At 49.6% G+C, this 17,425-nt stretch overlaps 1 protein-coding gene across 1 annotated transcript in view; it reads right to left on the bottom strand.

Moving 5' to 3' along the window:
• Window positions 1–1,031: 1,031 nt before the first annotated feature.
• The window catches only part of GRAP2 (GRB2 related adaptor protein 2), a 60,553-nt gene continuing 44,159 nt past the window's right edge, over window positions 1,032–17,425 (bottom strand). Inside the window, exons 3-8 of the mRNA XM_069490878.1 lie at window positions 12,655–12,746; window positions 9,484–9,603; window positions 5,074–5,242; window positions 2,982–3,209; window positions 1,825–1,947; window positions 1,032–1,211 (exon numbers count right to left, since the gene is read on the bottom strand). Of these exons, the coding sequence (XP_069346979.1) occupies window positions 1,032–1,211; window positions 1,825–1,947; window positions 2,982–3,209; window positions 5,074–5,242; window positions 9,484–9,603; window positions 12,655–12,746 (912 nt within the window). The remainder of the gene's footprint in view (window positions 1,212–1,824; window positions 1,948–2,981; window positions 3,210–5,073; window positions 5,243–9,483; window positions 9,604–12,654; window positions 12,747–17,425) is intronic.

Below are 17,425 nucleotides of genomic sequence, written 5' to 3'. Positions count from 1 at the left end.
ATGTTCAATCAATCAATCAATAGCCGATGCTCTTGTTAAGTGGGCTTCTCTCCGTGCCACTGGGCAGGGCCACTTCAAATCACAGAAGATCAAGAGGAAAAACAAACAGAGCCCTGAAAACACACCCTTGTAACCATCAAACGATGACTCTAAACTTTGGCATTCTCAGCCAGGGCTTCCCCAGCACGCTGCAGAATCTAGGATGCTACTTTGCTCGCAGCTGGGGAAGCGGAGCTTACATCTGAGTAGCCACTGGGGGGCTGTGAAAAACCCCTCGATTTCCCAGTGCCGGGCTCCTCACAGCGTGTCCATTTCTCCGTGTTGGAGACACTCCCTCCTGTCAGCCGCAGGGAACATTCATTTGAGGGACATGAAAGCCTCGGCTGCGCATCGACTAGGAGGCCAGCCCTGCCAGGCGGGCCTCTCCAGCACTGCGCTGCCTCTCCGCCCCAGCCCGCTCCCAGCTCAGACTTGCTCGGCTGCCTGCGGCACTGGATCGGCACCTGGGTTTCTCAGTGCAGCAGGGCCCACCCCGTGGAGAGCAGGAAGAGGGCTGCCCTGCACACCCTCCAGGGGAGCGGAGCTTGCAGGGGAGCCAGAACGTGCCCCATCAAGTCCAACTCCACCCTGCTGTTCTGCGTCCAATGCCGTCCAACACCGGGGTGTGGTCTCAGCTTAGCTACTCTCCGTGAAAATACCCAAGGCAAGGAGGAAGCGTTGCGAGCTCAAGGACAGGAGGAAGTTCCATTTCATTTCCCTGCACCCCCCTCCCCATACCCCCTACTGCCTTCTGCACACCCCGGAGCGGAATAGACAAACAAGTATGAATATCATTCTCCATCCAAGCTCCTGTTCATACCAACTAATTAGCCAACCCAGTTGCCAATAAATTACTATTATAAAACATTGTGTGTGTACATAGGCATACATAGACACATGTATGTATATGTAGTCATGCAGTCCAGCCTTTTTTCCTTGTCCCTTCTCTTGTGGGAAGCTTCAGACAAAAGGCCTCTGGCCCCCTGAAGGGTTCATCGAGTCATGGGTGCCACGTAGTTGGCAGGGAAGAGGCCCAGTTTGTTGTGCAGCCGGCCGGTCCACCAGGACGGGTTGGAGCTGTCCAGGACCTCGACCACCTCTCCGCTGTGGAATCCTAGCTCGTCGTCCTCGAGGGCCTCGAAGTCGTACAGTGCCCGGGCCCACCGCACTCGCTGTTGGGGGAAGCACAGGGAGCTCTGCTGAGCCGTCGGCCGGTGGGCTCTTCTCGGAGCAGAGGGCCTGCTGGCTTCTGGCCACGGCCACATCCTCCCAGAGCCCAGGGCTGACCCTGCTGCAACCTAAAGCTCATGCAGGGGCATAGCCCTGAGCATGGGACTCGGGACTGTTAGCGACAGAGATGTTATTGTCCAAAGCCCCTAGAGAACCCTTGGGAATTACTCTCTCCACATCAGTAGGTGGTGTTTTTATTTCAAGTGACAAACAGAATGGCAACATGCCCAGAATAATGGCCCCCCGTGTTAGTGCGATGGAGTCACGAGTGAAGATAGACCTTGGTGATAAAGGCAGCGATAAAGAACTGCCATAATGATGACAAAGACCAGAGCCAAGAACGATGACAGCAGGGAAGGCCCGACAGCCAGACTGGGCCAGCAGACTGGGTGGAGCTGCGGGGACGGCTCACCCCAGACCTCCCCACACTCGCCAGGCGCTCTCGCCTCGAGTTTGAGCTCTGTGCAGTGTGGGTCCCTCCTGCCCTGCCTCCGCCATTGAACTCAGTCCCTCAGCCTTCCCCCCGGGGAGTCTGGAGAGGGACAGTTCACCTACCCCTGCCGCCTGCAGCTGCACCGGGTCTGTGTGCCTGCGATGCATCAGGGCCGCGTTCATTTCGCTGCCCAGGCCGGTGCCACAGTGCCCGTCGTTTATGTCGAGGCTGCCTCCTCGGCGCTCCTAGAAACAGAGGCAGCAGAGGACCTGTCACCCCGCTGCAGGGCTCCCCCAGGGCCGTGCTCAGGTGCCATCCACGCAGCCAGTATCCCAGGGATACTTGCTGCTTGCTGACAACGGCAATAAACCCTTGATGACGGAGAGGGGGAAGGAGGACCACGGGGCCTTAGACTCTGAAGGCAAACACACGGGTTTCACTTATTCAATCAAGAAATATTTAGCAAGCTCCGACCCTCTGTCCAGGCACTAGGGATATAAAGCCGCAAAGAGAAGGTCCCTGGCTTCGGGGCGCTTCTGTTCAGAGCGGACACCGTGCACATGTACGTGGTAAGTGAGCAGGGAGAAAAGTGTCTAAGTCTGCCAGGGTAAGTCAGAGAGGCTTCGTAGAAGAGGTGGTGCTTGCTCTCCAGCTTAAAAGAGGAGCAGGACTGGCCAGGGAAGGGCACTCGGGACAGAGGGATCAGCACATAAACAGCCACAAAGGCATGAGAGAAGTGAAATGGACCGTTCAGGTAACTAAAGGTCGTGCAGGGTCGCTGGAACGCATGTTTGCGGGGTGGGCGCAGGAGATGAGTCTGGGAAATAGATGTGGCAGCTCACAAAGGCCTTTGTGTGGCCTGCTAAGGAATTTAGGAACGATGTTATCTGGCTGTATTGTCCCTGTATTGTCCCTCTCGGTAAGCTGCCTGAAATCCCATCTGGACCAAGGCTGAGGATAAATAAATAAATAAACAAGGCTCCACGGCGGGTATTAATCCTTTTTGCCTGTGGCTCTCGATATCCAGATGGGTTAAGGGGCAGGAATAGATTTAGAATTGTGCAGATGGGAAAATGGAGAAATTGCTGCGTATTCAGGCAGGGAGCCGTTTAATTCGCAGAGGCTTCTTTGCCAAGAGCAGTTTCCATATTTCTGCCACATGGGGAGCCCAGGATCTTCTTTGTGAACTCTGGGAGACCAGAGGGGCCTCGGCGCGGCCTGGGGGGAGGGCGGGTCCTCCTTCCCACCCTCTCGTGCCCTCTCCATTCTCTCAGGCTACCTGGTGAAAGGAGGGGTGCTGCAGGTAGCGCTGCGGCGGCGGCTGCGGCGCCAGGGCGTACTGCAGGGGCGCCTGCGGGGGCTGCAGGGGCTGCAGGGGCTGCGAGGGCAGGGCCGGCGGGTGGTCCGACAGCTTCCGGTTCATGGAGGGCCGCATTTCCTCTCCCACAGCCCCGCTGAGGTGGGGGCCTCCCTGGGACCTCCGGTCCAGGCTGTTGCCTCGGCGACCCTGGGAGAGAGAACAGAGATGCTTCCTGGATCTTCCGGCCCCACCCGCCCCGGCAGTCGCTCCTAGACTTGGCTCACCATGGCGCCAAGAAATAGCTGGAGGGACGGTTCACGGTAAAGAGAATGGATGGGCCAGACCGTCACATTCTCAAAAGTGGCCTCTGCGTTCTCAGATTCTCCCAGTGTTAGGAGTTCAGGTGTCTGGTTCACAGACACACTTTCCTTGCTGTACCCATCAGTCCATTCCTAGTGGGCTTGTCGGTTTTTCTGTGTAATCAAGCTTAAATATTCCATTTTACTGACACAATGCCACCCCTCCTTATCACATGTTGCCACTCTGCTGGACATTCTACCCTCCAGATAAGCTCCGCTGTTGACTTTGCATGACTTTGAACTGTCATTTATGGCCTGGTGACCCAGACCCAAACAGCAACGCTCCCGCGGCACCATGGAAACCAGGCGGCCTCTGGGCGTGCTGGGAAGGAGCAAAGCCTTTCTGCTCAATGTTAGAACAACCTCATGCATCAGAAATACTTTATTGTTACTTTTATTTGACAAACAATTACACAGGGCCCATGGGCTTAGAATATACCAAGCACTGTTCTAAGCACTTTACAAATATTAACTCATTTAATCCAGTTTCATGCAATTATATATTGCCTCTCTTACCTCTGAACACACATCCTAGTAAGTTAATCTCTCTGTTTCCTGGTTAAAATAATTCACATGGTCTTGGTTAACCTTTGTTTTCCTTTCTGAACTTTTGTATGCACTTGGCGGGGCACCATTTTCTCCTTTGACAGTAACTTCTCAGGCTTAAAAGCAACCAAGGGCGTGAAAGGCAGGATTTTCTGTCCTTCCGCAAAGCACATGTTGCTTTCACAGTCCTGGTGCCTTTTCAAGTAACCTGTGCCTAGGATTTCAGCTATTCTTGTGAATGCTTCTTCTTACAATATCTGTCTCTTGTAACCATGTTATTTCCTTTGGAAAATAGTTTATAAATTGTGTGTGTGTGTGTGTGTGTGTGTGTGAATTTATTTATAGAAGGCAAGTTAACGTTTCCTTAGTGCCGACTATGGGCCAGGCTCCGTGGCCATCCTTAGCTATATTATCTCATTTAATCCTCACAATGGCCCAGTGAGGGAGGTATTGTTGTTCTCTCCATTCTACAGATGAGAAAACTGATACTCAGGAAGGTTTCTTGTCTTGCCTAGGTAATAGAGGTAGTTAAGGGATTAAATCAGGATTCAAGGCCAGGTCTGTCTGATGCATTTTCTATTAAAACAATAGTCTATGTTCCAAACAGTTCTAAGAGTAAGAATTTCAGGTACAGTTTTCTCCTCCCATGTCCCCCTACCTCACCCCTGCTCCAATCCCATCACAAAACTCCACCTGCTGCTTTAGTCCTGGACTCTAGGCTGTTCCTTACGATCCCTGTCTGTAGCCCCCCGACTCCATCATCCTTGGTCAACTCCTGAGCTAGGCTGAAAACCAGGATATAGCAATGTCTATGAATAACAAGACAACAGCATCCACACCAAGAGCTAATATTTGTTGAGTGATTGGGAATGACGGAAGGGATGAGGACGAATTATCTTCTCCAACCTTCGCAACCACCCCGTGAAGTAGGTATCACCATTACCCCCATTTTATGGATGAGGAAACTGAGGATGGGAGGACTTTCCAAAGTCACATAGCTAGGAAATGTTAAGCTGGGGTTTAAACTGAGATCTGACTTCAGAGTTACTCTGCCTTTCAGGATACTCAGAGGATCTGCCCATCAGATGCATTTTCTTGGTGGTTCACATAGAAACTTGAGCTGCCTAAAATTTCTAGATTGGGGTTCATTGGGACCCAGAGCATACCTGATCTTCTCGGCTTCTGTCCCTTAGGAAGATCTGCTTCTGTTTGGAGATGGATGTCGTCCTATAGTAGTCCACCAGCTTATTTAGGGATGGGAACTTCTCAGTCCACAGGAAGTAATTACCTTTGTTGTCTCTCATGACCTTGAAGTGCTGAACGTCATCCTCATGCCTGGAGACCAAGGCAAACCCAAATTGTATGTTACATGGTGACAATGGCCCCGCCTCCAGGCTGCTTGCATCTAGAGATGGTGGAGTTCTGTTTGAGCAGGAAATGTAGACCTGGATCACTCATCACTGGGCAGGTGAGCTGGGCCAGCCAAGCTTTAGCAGGAGGCTTGTGGGACAGAGCACTTAGGACACAGGCTACACTAGATTTTCACATTATCACAAGGTAATCAGATAAGCTGGAATCTGTCCTGAACACTGGAACCAACGTTTTACAAGAAAGAAATGTTCCAGTGCCTTAAAGACTAAGAGATCAAAGTCCTTTTTACAATGTTTATTTGAAATATGGCAACACCCACATCCTGTACTGTGTTAAGCAGTGGTCCCCAACCTTTTTGACACCAGGGACCGGTTTCATGGAAGACAGTTTTTTCCATGGACCAGGGGGTGGGGAGGGTGCATTACCAACTTGACTCCACCTCTGATCATCAGGCGTTGGATTCTCATGGGGAGGTGCAACCTGGATCCCTCGATACTCGGTTTGCAGTGGGGTTTGCACTCCTATGAGGGGCTGATGCCAATGCTGATCTGAGGGGGGTGGGGCTCGGGCAGTGATGGGAGCGACGGGGAGCACCTGTGGGTGCAGGTGGGGCTTTGCTCCCTCATCACCGCTCACCTCCTGCTGTGTGGCCCGGTTCCTAGTGCTGGTCCAAGGCCCACGGGTTAGGGGACTGCAGGTGTTAAGGACTCAGCAGCAGAGGCGGTTTTTCAAGCCCCATTATCTTTCTGTTAGAAATACTTTGAAGCGTCTCCTTCAAACTATAACCATAAACTTGCACTGGCGGGTAAGAAGCTACTTGCTTCCCTAATAAAACTGTCATGTTTATTCTCTATATAATGAGGATCTCTTGATCTTGGTTTACGTTTTACATGAATAAAGTTACCAAGTCTTTTGAATTTGGGGGGCGGGAAAAAGCATTGTATGGAGCTGTAGAGTTTTAATAGGAAAGGACCTTGGAGACTGGGTAGCCTTACTTCTCCATTTTACAGATGAGGATGCTGAGACCCAGAGAGGCACAGGGTTTGGTCAAGGTCACAGTGAGAGAGTGGCAGAGTTGGGGCAGGGACCCTGGGTCTCTGATTCCAGTCCAGTGAGCTTGTCGCGCCACGTAAACATGCTGTCTGGTTTTCGATCAGCACCTTTTGATACCAGCCTGGACTCACAGAGATGGGGCACATTCATACCATGGCTGGAGAAACTGGATTTTATCCATCTGGGAAGGGTGGACTGAGCCTTTGCTATTAGACCCAGTCTTACTCCATTGCCAAATCATTCTCTTTTGGATGTAAAGTTTATTTTTCAAACAGACATACATTTCTGTCTAAAAATAAACTGGCACTAATGATACCAATTGCCTGATCTAGAAGAAGGATAAAAAATTTAAAGGGTCTTGGAGAGTAAAGATACCCCTGAAGGTAAGTGAAGGTTCTTAGGGATGAATTTAGGGATCTGTGTTCAGAAGGGGACAGAAATTCTGACCCTCAGTCTCATCCCATGTGTTGGGCTCTGCTCATAGCTGGGTGAGGCTAAAGGTTGTGCAGTAACCTCTTGCTTGATTGATTTGGGGTAGTAATGAACACATTGCATTCACTGCATGGTCTTCCCCTTTGCTTTTGGCCACTAACAGATACTTTCTTCACTCCAAGACTCCATGGCTCAACTCATAGTCTGGGTGAGGAGGAGGAAGTAGTCTTGTGATATTATAATTATTCATCCATCACTTCATAGTCAAAGAACTTAGAGTGTGAAACAGTATCCATTTCACTCTTGTAAGCTGCAAGGATGAATGTCAGGGTTGCAGTTGGTCATCTTGGTCTACGGAGAGAAAATGGCCTAACCATTGTCTCAAGTCCTAAGAGAGACAAGAAAAGGATGTAACTCAGGACTCTAGACTCCAAATTCTAGTGTTTTAGATCCTTACCAAATGCTAAGTTATACAGCTACAATTAGCTCTTAATTATCTGTGCGAATGACAGAAAATAGATGTGAAAATAAATAAAAATGATTTCGCTCTGGAGTACATGATACTACATTCCTGCAGAAGACGTGCCAGTCAGTATGGTAATCATCACCATGCCAAGACGCTGCATCGCCTCGATGTCAGGGAAGACTGTGGCGGAAGTCAAGGCTGACTGTTTGTAGAACTCACTCTGATAAAGGAGATATAAACCATAATTCCTATCTGAAAAAGTCAGAGTCACCTTCATGCAAACCAAAGACACCAAGAGATGCCTTTCAATCTAAGAGATTACTTGGTCCAGTTTATGGTGGGGGTGGGGTGGGGAGGGGGCTTAGGAAATAGGTTTGACTTGTAAGATATATTAAGAGAGCAAAATTTCATGAATGAAGACCTAACAAGTTCAGAATTTGTGATACATCAATATTGCCTGAGCTCAAGTTTACCATCACCCAAGCTGTGAAAAAGAAAATTTCTGTTAGGGAAAATTGAGAGTTTAAGCAAGATTGCAAGGACAACGCTAAAGAGACCAAGCGATTTTCAGGTACCTTGGAAGCACGTGTGCAGCCAACGGTTGACCCATTATTTGTAAGTCCTTCCTACCTATCCTCTAAAATATTCACGAACATTCATTCTTTCTAAATAGCAACATGGCCACCGTTTATTACCTGAGATTGGATTTCTGTTCTTAAAACGAGTAAAGCTGCGTGCCTTTCATATATTGAACAATCCGGGTCAGCACTTCCTGTTAATTAAGTCGACGGTAAGGTTTTACAGTGCAGGTTGTCACCCGCCTCCTAATCTGCTATCAGCATTATTTCTCGTACTTTCACATGTGGTCACCAAATCTAAGGCGTGACTTGCAATCCCCAACGTGCTGACCACACGCCGTGCGTTCAGACTTGGGGCTTCTGAGTTTGGGGCTGTGTAATGTCTACGCCTGGACTGAGTCACTTCCTCCCAGGTGCTGCACATGAGAGACATTTCGCTGCGACAGCCCCCAACCCTTGGCCCTCCTTGGCTCTGCTGTTTTCACTTTTGCTGTATTGCACCGAGCCGAGGTAGCCTTTCTGTGTGTTCAGCTGCCTGTGACTATATCTGTATTTCTTGGGGCTTAGAAAATGATTCCCCTTGTCACGCTGAGTACTTTGAACCAAAGGGGATCGCAAGGCCTCAGAAGCAAAGTCTCCCTCTGACCTTCTCCTGCCCTCTTTCTCTCCCAAAGCGAGTCACAGAAACCAGAATTCCTCTTCCCCAAGGCTGATCATAGACACTAGAACCCCTCTCCTCCAAAGCAGGCCATAAAATGGTAGCTTTTCCTCCCCTTTCTGTGTAAGAGATGGCCATAAAGAAATTCTCTGACCTGCCCTGTCTGATAGTATGCCATACGAACCTTGTTCCAGAAGGGTCCTGCCCTGTACCCAGGAGGAAGGAATGCCACAGGGAGGCTGAGAGGAATCTGAACAGACGGGCCTGCTGGGCTTCCTCGCCCAGTCTGTCACCAGCAGATCACACCCTTTCTGTCCAGTCACATTTCTACATGGCTGTCCACCCTTTATCACAACTAAGCATAAGAATAGACAGTTTTCCCTGGGTCTTTGGGTCTTCATTTTTTAAGGCTCCCTAATCACACAAAACTTTGATTAAACAAATTCATTATGCTTTTCTCTTGTTAAACTGTCTTTGTTTGAGGAGTGTGGGCTGTGACCCCTAGGCTGGGGAAGAAAGGTATCATCCCTTTTCCTTCCCTGCGTATCCTACAGCAAGGACTGAGGATTCTGTTTTTCTCTTACCCTTCTTCAGACATACATCAGTAGTAAAAGAAAAACTTAATATTCAAGCCTCCAAGTGGATGTGGACAAGTGGAAGCTCCCTTCCCTTTCCCTCCCCTCCTTCCTTCCACAAACACTCATCTGTGCCAGCCACTGTTAAAGGCACAGAGATGAAGTAGAGAAAATTCCTGCTCTTCCAGAAGCGTCTGGGCTAGAGGGGAAGGCAGATGAATGTATAAATAATTCTGAACACGAACCAATGCCCTAAGGAGTTATGTATGCTCATTCTGGGAAGGAAAGGGACGGTAGCACCGTTGTTAGATGCTGCCATACTTGGTCTCCTTGGCTACCACGCTTCCGATCACTGGGTCACCTTCAGAGGTCACCACTTGGCTTCAGTAGTTTGGGTAGTTACAGCTGCGAAGGGCCAGGGCAGGGTTGGGAATGGCCAGTACCTGACAGAGATGGAGAAGTCCCCCGGAGAGCTCTGGCTGGCCCGGATGATGAAGAAACCAACCTCCTTGCCCATGAGTAAGTTCTCTGCCTGGTGTCGCGAGAGGCCTTCGTGAAACCATCTATTGGGCAAGATAAAAGACGAGGATCTGGGTGAGACACGTGAGGGGCAGGAGGGAGACACGGAGAACAGGTGACCCAAAGGGAGAGAGGTGGGGACTCTGTTCAGTAGAGAGCAGAGGGAGACCAAAGAGCGGCCAGGTGCTTTTTGAAACCAAACCAATGCTCTAGGCAGTTCTCAGGAAAGGCAAGTGAGTTCCCCTTGATTCACTCTCTTTGTTCCTTCCCTCCAGGAGAAGTCACTCTCCGGCTTGGAAAACCTGAATCATGGAAATGTGCCACTGCACCAAAATGGGGCAGTGTGGGAGTGACTCGCTGTGGGGAGCATGAGGGGCAGAGAAGAGCTGCAGGGACAGAGAGGCACAGGGAGGGAAGCGGCAGCTTCGGGCGCTGGGGCCACCGGGCTGAGAGTGGCCGCTCCTCCCCAGGGCACTAAAGGAGAGCTACCCTCCTGGGGGGTCTTGCTACCTGGCTGGCATGCTTTGCTCAGTGTGCCCGGCAGAGGCCCCGAGGCACCCAGGGAGTCCTGCATATACGTGTGGAGATGAGCAGGGCTGGCAGCAGCCAGAGAGCAGTGTCTACACAGCAGCTGGGCCCTCCCCAAAAAATCCAGGCTGGAAAATAATCTTTACTGTGCAAACAAACAGAAAAACAGAGGAGAAACTGCTCTTCCATGAGAACAGTCAGGGTGGCAGCCTCTGGAATTATTGCTGCACACAGCACGGCATGTATGAAAAAGGCAAACACACAGGGCAGGCAAACAGTGGCTACAGGCTCAGGGCAGGAGGCCAGAAACCTCTCTCCATCACAGACACGCAAAATGAGTGTTTGCAATCACTCAGTGGGCAAAGGTGGGACTGTGTCACATTCCTTCAAGGTGGCTGCTCTAATTGCTGCCACAAGAAGGCTAGTACTCATGTCCCTTTAAGATAAATGCCTAACAGGCCTAGGCTTTGGGTTTCTTTGTGAGCAATTCCCTGTGCTTTCTAGAATTTGGGAACGTGGATTCTGAGACAGGGGTAGCAGGAAGGGTGTACTTATTCCAGACCTGGGACTGCAGGGGAAGGTTGGTTGTGCTTTGAGGGGGCTGAAAGCAGGGGTTCCTGGTGGCCTGCAGATCCTGCCAGAGTATTTGCCACACAACCCTACAGGGCTGAGCAAGTGACACCACAGCATCGCCATGTGCAGGAAGACAAGAGGAGTGGGATGCACTCCACAGCAGCCGGCCCGCAAAGGATATATTTTAGAAGAGGCTACGGGCAGTTAGGGGAATTTAGAAAATAAACATTTTTCCTCCAACTGGAATTTGATAAGTGGCTTCTTTGATAAGTGGCTTCTTTCAAGACTTGCAAAATTTACACATACTACATATTAGACATGAGTGGCCAGGAGGTCAGTATTACATATCATTCCAAAGCTTTTCATTCATTCACTTAACAGCTTTATTGAACGTCTACTATTGTGCCTCTTCGGGCACCGGGGACAGAGTGACGAGCAGAAGAGACAAGCACCTCGCTCTCAGGGAACTTACATTCTAGTGGGGGGGGGGGTCATGCAATAAACAAAATCATTAAAACATACGTGTGTCACGTGATGATGAGTGCTGCGGAGAAAATGACAACAGAGAGGAGGGACAGGGAGTGGGGGTGGGAGAGTAATTTAAAATATGGTGACGAGAAAGATGTCACCGAGAAGGGGATATTTTGAACCTCAGGAGATTGGAGAAGAGGAGGAACCCGCAGAGAGAGGGGGAGGAGCCACCTTGGGAGGAAGGGTGTCCCCAAGCCCAGCAAAGAAAGTGTTCCGATGGGAGGGAGAAAGCCCAGGTCAAGTCTGCTGAGAACGGGACCTGTGGCCCCCTGGACAGGAAGCTCAGGCGCCAGGAGGAGTAGGAAAAAGCGAACGCAGCCTTCTTTTGAAGAAATGGAATGCAGCTGGAAGGGGATTTGAGATGAAGAGGTTTTGTTTTGTTTTGTTTGTTTGTTTTTTGGTAAGCTGGGAGAAATTACAGCATGTGTGTTTGCTGATGGGAATGACCCAGCAGAGAAGGAAGGAAAGTTAATGTGGGAAAGAAAGGGGAGAATTTCCGCTAGAAGCACCGACAGTTCCTTCCAAACAGCTGCAGGGAAGGCAGAGAGTCTGAGCAGTTACAGGGGCGGGCGGATGTGGTAGGGGTGGGGGCGGGGATGGGGAGCTTCTCTTCGGGCAGCTTTCACTGTCCCAGAAAACCTAGAGGCAAAGCCATGGGCTGAGAGTGAGGTGGGGGACAGGCTGGAGGTCTGAGGAGCAGGGAAGGTCATGCAGTCACCTAGCAGATTATTGGTAACATCAAGGGCAGGGTCAAGGTCAGTGTTCATTCCACTGTCTCGTGGTCAGCACTAGCTCACCATGAGTGCTGCTGTTGCACTCACTGGAGTCACCAATACCACTTTGGTTTCCAAACAAACTTTTGCTCTTTGGGCTAGACCCTGGCTCTGAGACAAGATTAGATTTCTATCTAACCCTTGTGGTCAATTCTTAAGACACAGGAGACCCAATCTCAATTTTTCATTTCCTCTTTATGAAGGGAATTCCCCCCCCTCCACTTCTCTCACTGGGGTGAGCGCGCTTTGAGGAAGGCAGGCAGTGCGCATGCTCCCACCCGATGAACGGTGGAGAGCCTGGTTAGCTGCAAGGTGGGGCTGGGAGGTGATGAAGTGCCTTGAAGTAGCAGCTCTTGAAGTGGGGTAGCCGACAGCGCCCCCTTTGCAATTCTTGGAAACCCTGTGATTGCAATCACTGTACATGACTTGAGTTTATAAACTTGTTTTATAAAAATTTTAAATTGGCAATACATGTACATGGTGTGGAATTCAAAAGGCAATGAAATAAAATGCAAAATCTCCCTCCTGCCCTGGCTTTTGATGTGTGGTTCTGGAGGCTCTTGGGAGGAGCTCCAGAGGCAGCCGCGTTTGACGGTGGCCTAGGTGTGCAATGGGTAATTCCAGCGACAGCTGAAAGAGTGAGAGGAGTGTGTGTGGGCAGGCCCGTCTCAGCAGGCTGCAGATACTTACTCAGGAAACTGGATGTCTATGAAATTCTTAGGCACATATCCTTCTTGGCTCCCAAGCTCCGCCTTGAACCACTCCTCTTGGTTACTTAAAATCTACACAGAGGAGAAGGAAGGACAAACACACTGCAGGGACGATACCAAAAAGCAAGAGAAAGGGGCTGCAGGGCAAAGAAGGGCCTTTGGACTTAGAGGCAAATAAGCCAAAGGAACCAAACAGCTGCCCTGGGACTTACCCCAGGTCCGGTCGGGGAGAGTGGCCTTATCTTTGGAGTTTGGCTTCTCTTGAACCCAAGTTATTTCTGTCCCATTGGGCCACCCACTCAAGTCACCCCACTGTGGCTTGGCCTCCCAGACCCGGCACTCAGGGACTTCCCTGAATTCCTTTCTCCTTCTATCTTGGAAATTCGTTTGTCCCAGATCTTAGCACCTTAAGTTCTTCCTCTGAGCAGATGATGGGAAAGCAAGAATGGCTACTCCATGGTGGTTTTGTTTGTTTTTCTCTTACAGGTAAGCAGGGAACTTTTAAAAATTTAATTTGTTTTTATTTTTTAAACAAGCAGATTAAAACTTAATCCAAGTGAGGCCAGTGTTGGAAACAGTAGCTGTGCGTGTTTCATCAATCATTTGGATCGAACTTGGGTTGCCTTTTCTAATCTTGCTCTTAGAGCCAGATCAGAAGCAAAACCAAAACTTCTGTCTCGTCCCTCTACGGCTGACTGTGACCCCACGTGTTATCGCCTATCTTGATTATGCCTATTACTCACCAGGCTTGACGCTAGGTAGCTTCTGGTTATTTCAGAAAATGAGATTTATTTTCATTAAAAGACAAATGTGTGCCACCCCTGACTAAGAATGTTTCTAAAGTCTGCGACATAGAGTTGAAGAATAATTCTAAATGAGGATGGCAGAGTGAACGAGGGGAAATGTCATTGGGCCACTGAATTAACCACCTGCGAGCCCTCCTGCTTCTGGACTTTGAGAAATTATAAAGCTTTGTTATTGTTTTTTTATTTTTATTTTTATTTTTATTTTTGAGATAGAGTCTCACTCTGTTGCCCGGGTTAGAGTGCCGTGGCGTCAGCCTAGCTCACAGCAACCTCAAACTCCTGGGCTCAAGCAATCCTCCTGCCTCAGCCTCCCGAGTAGCTGGGACTGCAGGCATGCACCACCATGCCCGGCTAAGTTTTTCTATATATTTTTAGTTGTCCGGTTAATTTCTTTCTATTTTTGGTACAGACGGGAGTCTCGCTCTTGCTCAGACTGGTCTCAAACTCCTGACCTTGAGCGATCCTCCTGCCTTGGCCTCCAGAGTGCTAGGATTGCAGGCGTGAGCCACCATGCCTGGACAAGCTTTGTTATTGTTTAAGCCATTTTTAGTTTCTGTTTCTTGCAGCTGAAAGTCTCTGCACTGGTAAAAGTACGATGAGAAAGGGGAGAGCAGAAGTGGATAGGAAGGACTCCTCGGAGAAGAGCGACCTGCCCTGTCCGTGAAAGGAGTGACCCAGATGCAAAGGAACTTCCTCTTTCTAGGATCCGAGGAGGGAACTGACACCTGGCATGGCTGGGGTTTAGATGGTGGATCCAGGAGGAGAGACAAGGGAAGCTAGACAGACACACAGGCCTCGTGGCCCAGGCGGGAGAGTTTGAATTTTTATCTTGAAATTTATGGGGAGCCATGGAAAGATTTTAAGCAGGAAAATAACAGTAAGATTTAGAGCTTGAAAGAGTTCTGTGTCAGAACGTGAAGACAGATGAAGGGCAAAGTCGGGAGGGAAACCAGGAAGTCGAGTGTAGCCCTCCAGACACGAGACACCGGGCCTGGGCTGAGAAGAGGGGAGGACAGATTTCAGAGGATCCAGGAGGCAAAACGGGCAGGATTTCATGACTGTTCTTGGGAGCTAAGGGAGAAGGGATTTCTGGCTTGGCAGATTGAGTGGGTGGTGCGGCCTTTACAAAGTAGAAAACACAGGAGCGGGCAGGGCTGGGGAAAGACCCCTGGACTTCACGTCACATGCGGGGATTTGAGTTGAATTCTCAGCTGAGCAGGAAAGCTCAGGGAGCAGCTGGAGTCTGCAGCCAGGAGAGAGGTTGGGCTGGAGTTTGGGATTTCGGAATCTGAAAATGGGTGGCGTTGAAGTCATGGGTCCCTTGGGTTTCTCTCTCCCGAAGAAAAAGATGGGAAGAGAATTGAAAGAGCACTAAGTACTGGAGAGGCGATGACGACCTATTTCTAACATCACTCCCACGGTGGAAAGAAGACAGAGCTGAGAGTTTGGAAGGGGAAGACCTGGTTTCTAGCTCGGTTCTTTCACTAGCTGTGTGACCTTGGGCGAGTCAATTAGCCATTTGAAACTCGGGGACAATAATAACCACCTAGGGCCTCACGGAGCCCATGCGAGGATCAAATGAGCCCTGGAACCTGAAAGTCCTTCAGAAAGTGTGGACTCTTTTTTTAAAAAAAAATATAATTCCATCAAATGCGATATTCTTATGAGGGAGGACTGCAGCGTCCATTCTGAAGGACATGGAAGGGTCTATAAGTTCTTTAAAGCATTATATGTGTATGTTTTGAATTTAATCATTTGTTCTGAAGAAATAAAAGTGTGTCCCATATTTGAGTTCGAGATTGCTGAGAACAGAAAACTTTATAGTTTCTGACATCAAATGTGACTGTTGCTATCACCGAGGACGCCTGGGTGTGTGTGTGCCGACGGGGGCAGGGGCAGGCCGAAAATCTAGGTCAAAAGAGCTGGGAAACTCGGCGGCAGCCACACAAAGAACACAAGGACATGTCACTCCAGCCAGCGCTCCTGAACTCACGGCTTCAGAATTCCTTTCTCCATCACATGGGAATGTGGCGTTTGGCCAGGGTAGCCCGTGTCAAATGCAGAAGTGAGCAGGGATGAGGTGCAAGAGGCCATTTGGAAATTGGCCTATCACGGTAAGAGCCACACTCTGTGCTTTGTTCCCTGCCCTGAAAGCAGCTGTAATTTTAGTAATCACGGCTCATATTCATCCACCTCCTCTAGACACTGAAAGATTATCCCACAATGCCGGCCGTTTCTCTCCACCACCTGGTGCCTGTTCTGCCGGAGATTGTGTTTCTTGAGAGGTGAATTTACGGGCTTTTTACGGGGTAGAGAAGGTGAGGTTTTAAAAAATCTCATTTTCCGTAAAGACAGGTATTGGGGGAGGGGAGAGGTGGTTTCCTTCTGCCGTTGTGGGCCCCGGCCCCGCACTTCCTGCCCCTCGGGTCTATCTCTCCATCTATTCGGTCCCCCTATCTCTTGTACTCATCACATAAACCTGCGGAGTTCAGCCTGAACATCTGAAGTTTTACACTTAAATTTACTGTACCCTGATTCTTATAATGTTCCCTGAGAGAATAATTTTCTGGGTCACATGGCCTGAGAATAAGTTAGATGTGGGAAGAGAAGGACCAAAAGTACAGCTGGGAGGATTTTTAAATTGGATGGAATTATAGCTCCTAGCAGCATGGCAGAAGGATTGAAGAAGTTAATTACGTAGAATTAACTCTTAGTGCTTTTAGGTTGCTGTTTTAGTAGGAAGAGATGTGGGTGAGTTAGATGCATTATAGAAGCAGATAGAAATGGACTGGGTCGAGACGTTTTTCAAAGCTACTGGCAAATTCGAAGGCAAATTTAAATGTTAAGTCTGGTGCCGTGTGTAGCTGCAGGTGCAGAGGTTTGTGGCATGAACAGAAAAAAAATCTGATTCCTGACTTTTCACATATTTCTCTTACAGGACAAGTGGGATCAAGTCATTTGGCAGGAGTTCCCTGTCTACCATCTTGTTTACCGTTCCGTGCAGATCAGCATCTAGTGAGCACTTGTTGTTTGCACTTAGGTGCTGGGAATGTAGAGATGAATAAGCCGGGGCCTTTGCCCCGAGGAACTTGGGGTGTGTTGAGGGTGGGTGTCTGGTGAGCTAGTCAGATATTTTTTTGTGCCTTCCTAATGAAGGACTCTGTTTAGTGGTTAGCACTAAAGACCGTACAAGAGACAGAGCATCCCGGAAGTGAATTGCTGTGGAGCAATGAAGAGCTGGCTTTGGAAATAACTGTGAAGATCCTGGGTGTGTCACCCGCCTCCAGAGGGGAGGGCAGACACTGCAGTCGCATGTGGGAGCCCCAGGCACGGGCACCGACCACCGTCCCACAGACATCCGGGAGGCTCAGGCAACAAGCCCTCTCCACCTTTCTCTGTATCACGACGGCTGAACTGGACAGACTTTGAAGAGAAGGAGGTCGTTGGCTTTGGATGGAATTTGAAATGAGCTTGCAGAAATGCAATTTTGCAATTCAAGAAATACATACTGGGCACCTATGTACTGGCTGTGACTTGTGTTAGATGCTGTGAAGATACAGAAGAACCCAGCATGGCTGTGCTCTCAGGGAGCTCACCAGGGGAGGAATCGACAGTTCATTCATTCATCAAACATTAGGGAATTCTAGACACCACCGTTCTAGACACTGAGGCAGACACGGCCCCGCCCTTGCAGAGCTTTGGCCAGGGGAGTAGCAGCTAGGATCCCACGGGGCAAGGGCAGCAGTGAGAGATAGAAGAGGAGGTGTGTGAGACCACAGGGTTGCGCCCGCCCATACATAACGGTCATGGGGGGCAAGGTCATCAGTGCCTGGAAATGAGTGAGGTGTGTGTTGGCTGCTGAGGAAGAGCTGAAGAGGGAGGGTTCATGTTGCTGGGGTGGCATAAAAGGGCACTTGGGGTATGGACAGTGGAGAACCTGAGAGA

The sequence above is a fragment of the Eulemur rufifrons genome, chromosome 16 (genome assembly GCF_041146395.1).
Source record: "Eulemur rufifrons isolate Redbay chromosome 16, OSU_ERuf_1, whole genome shotgun sequence".
NCBI classification, from domain to species: Eukaryota; Metazoa; Chordata; class Mammalia; order Primates; family Lemuridae; genus Eulemur; species Eulemur rufifrons.
The sequence above is the reverse complement of the archived record's forward strand: the minus strand, read 5'-3'. Positions and strand labels throughout refer to the sequence as shown.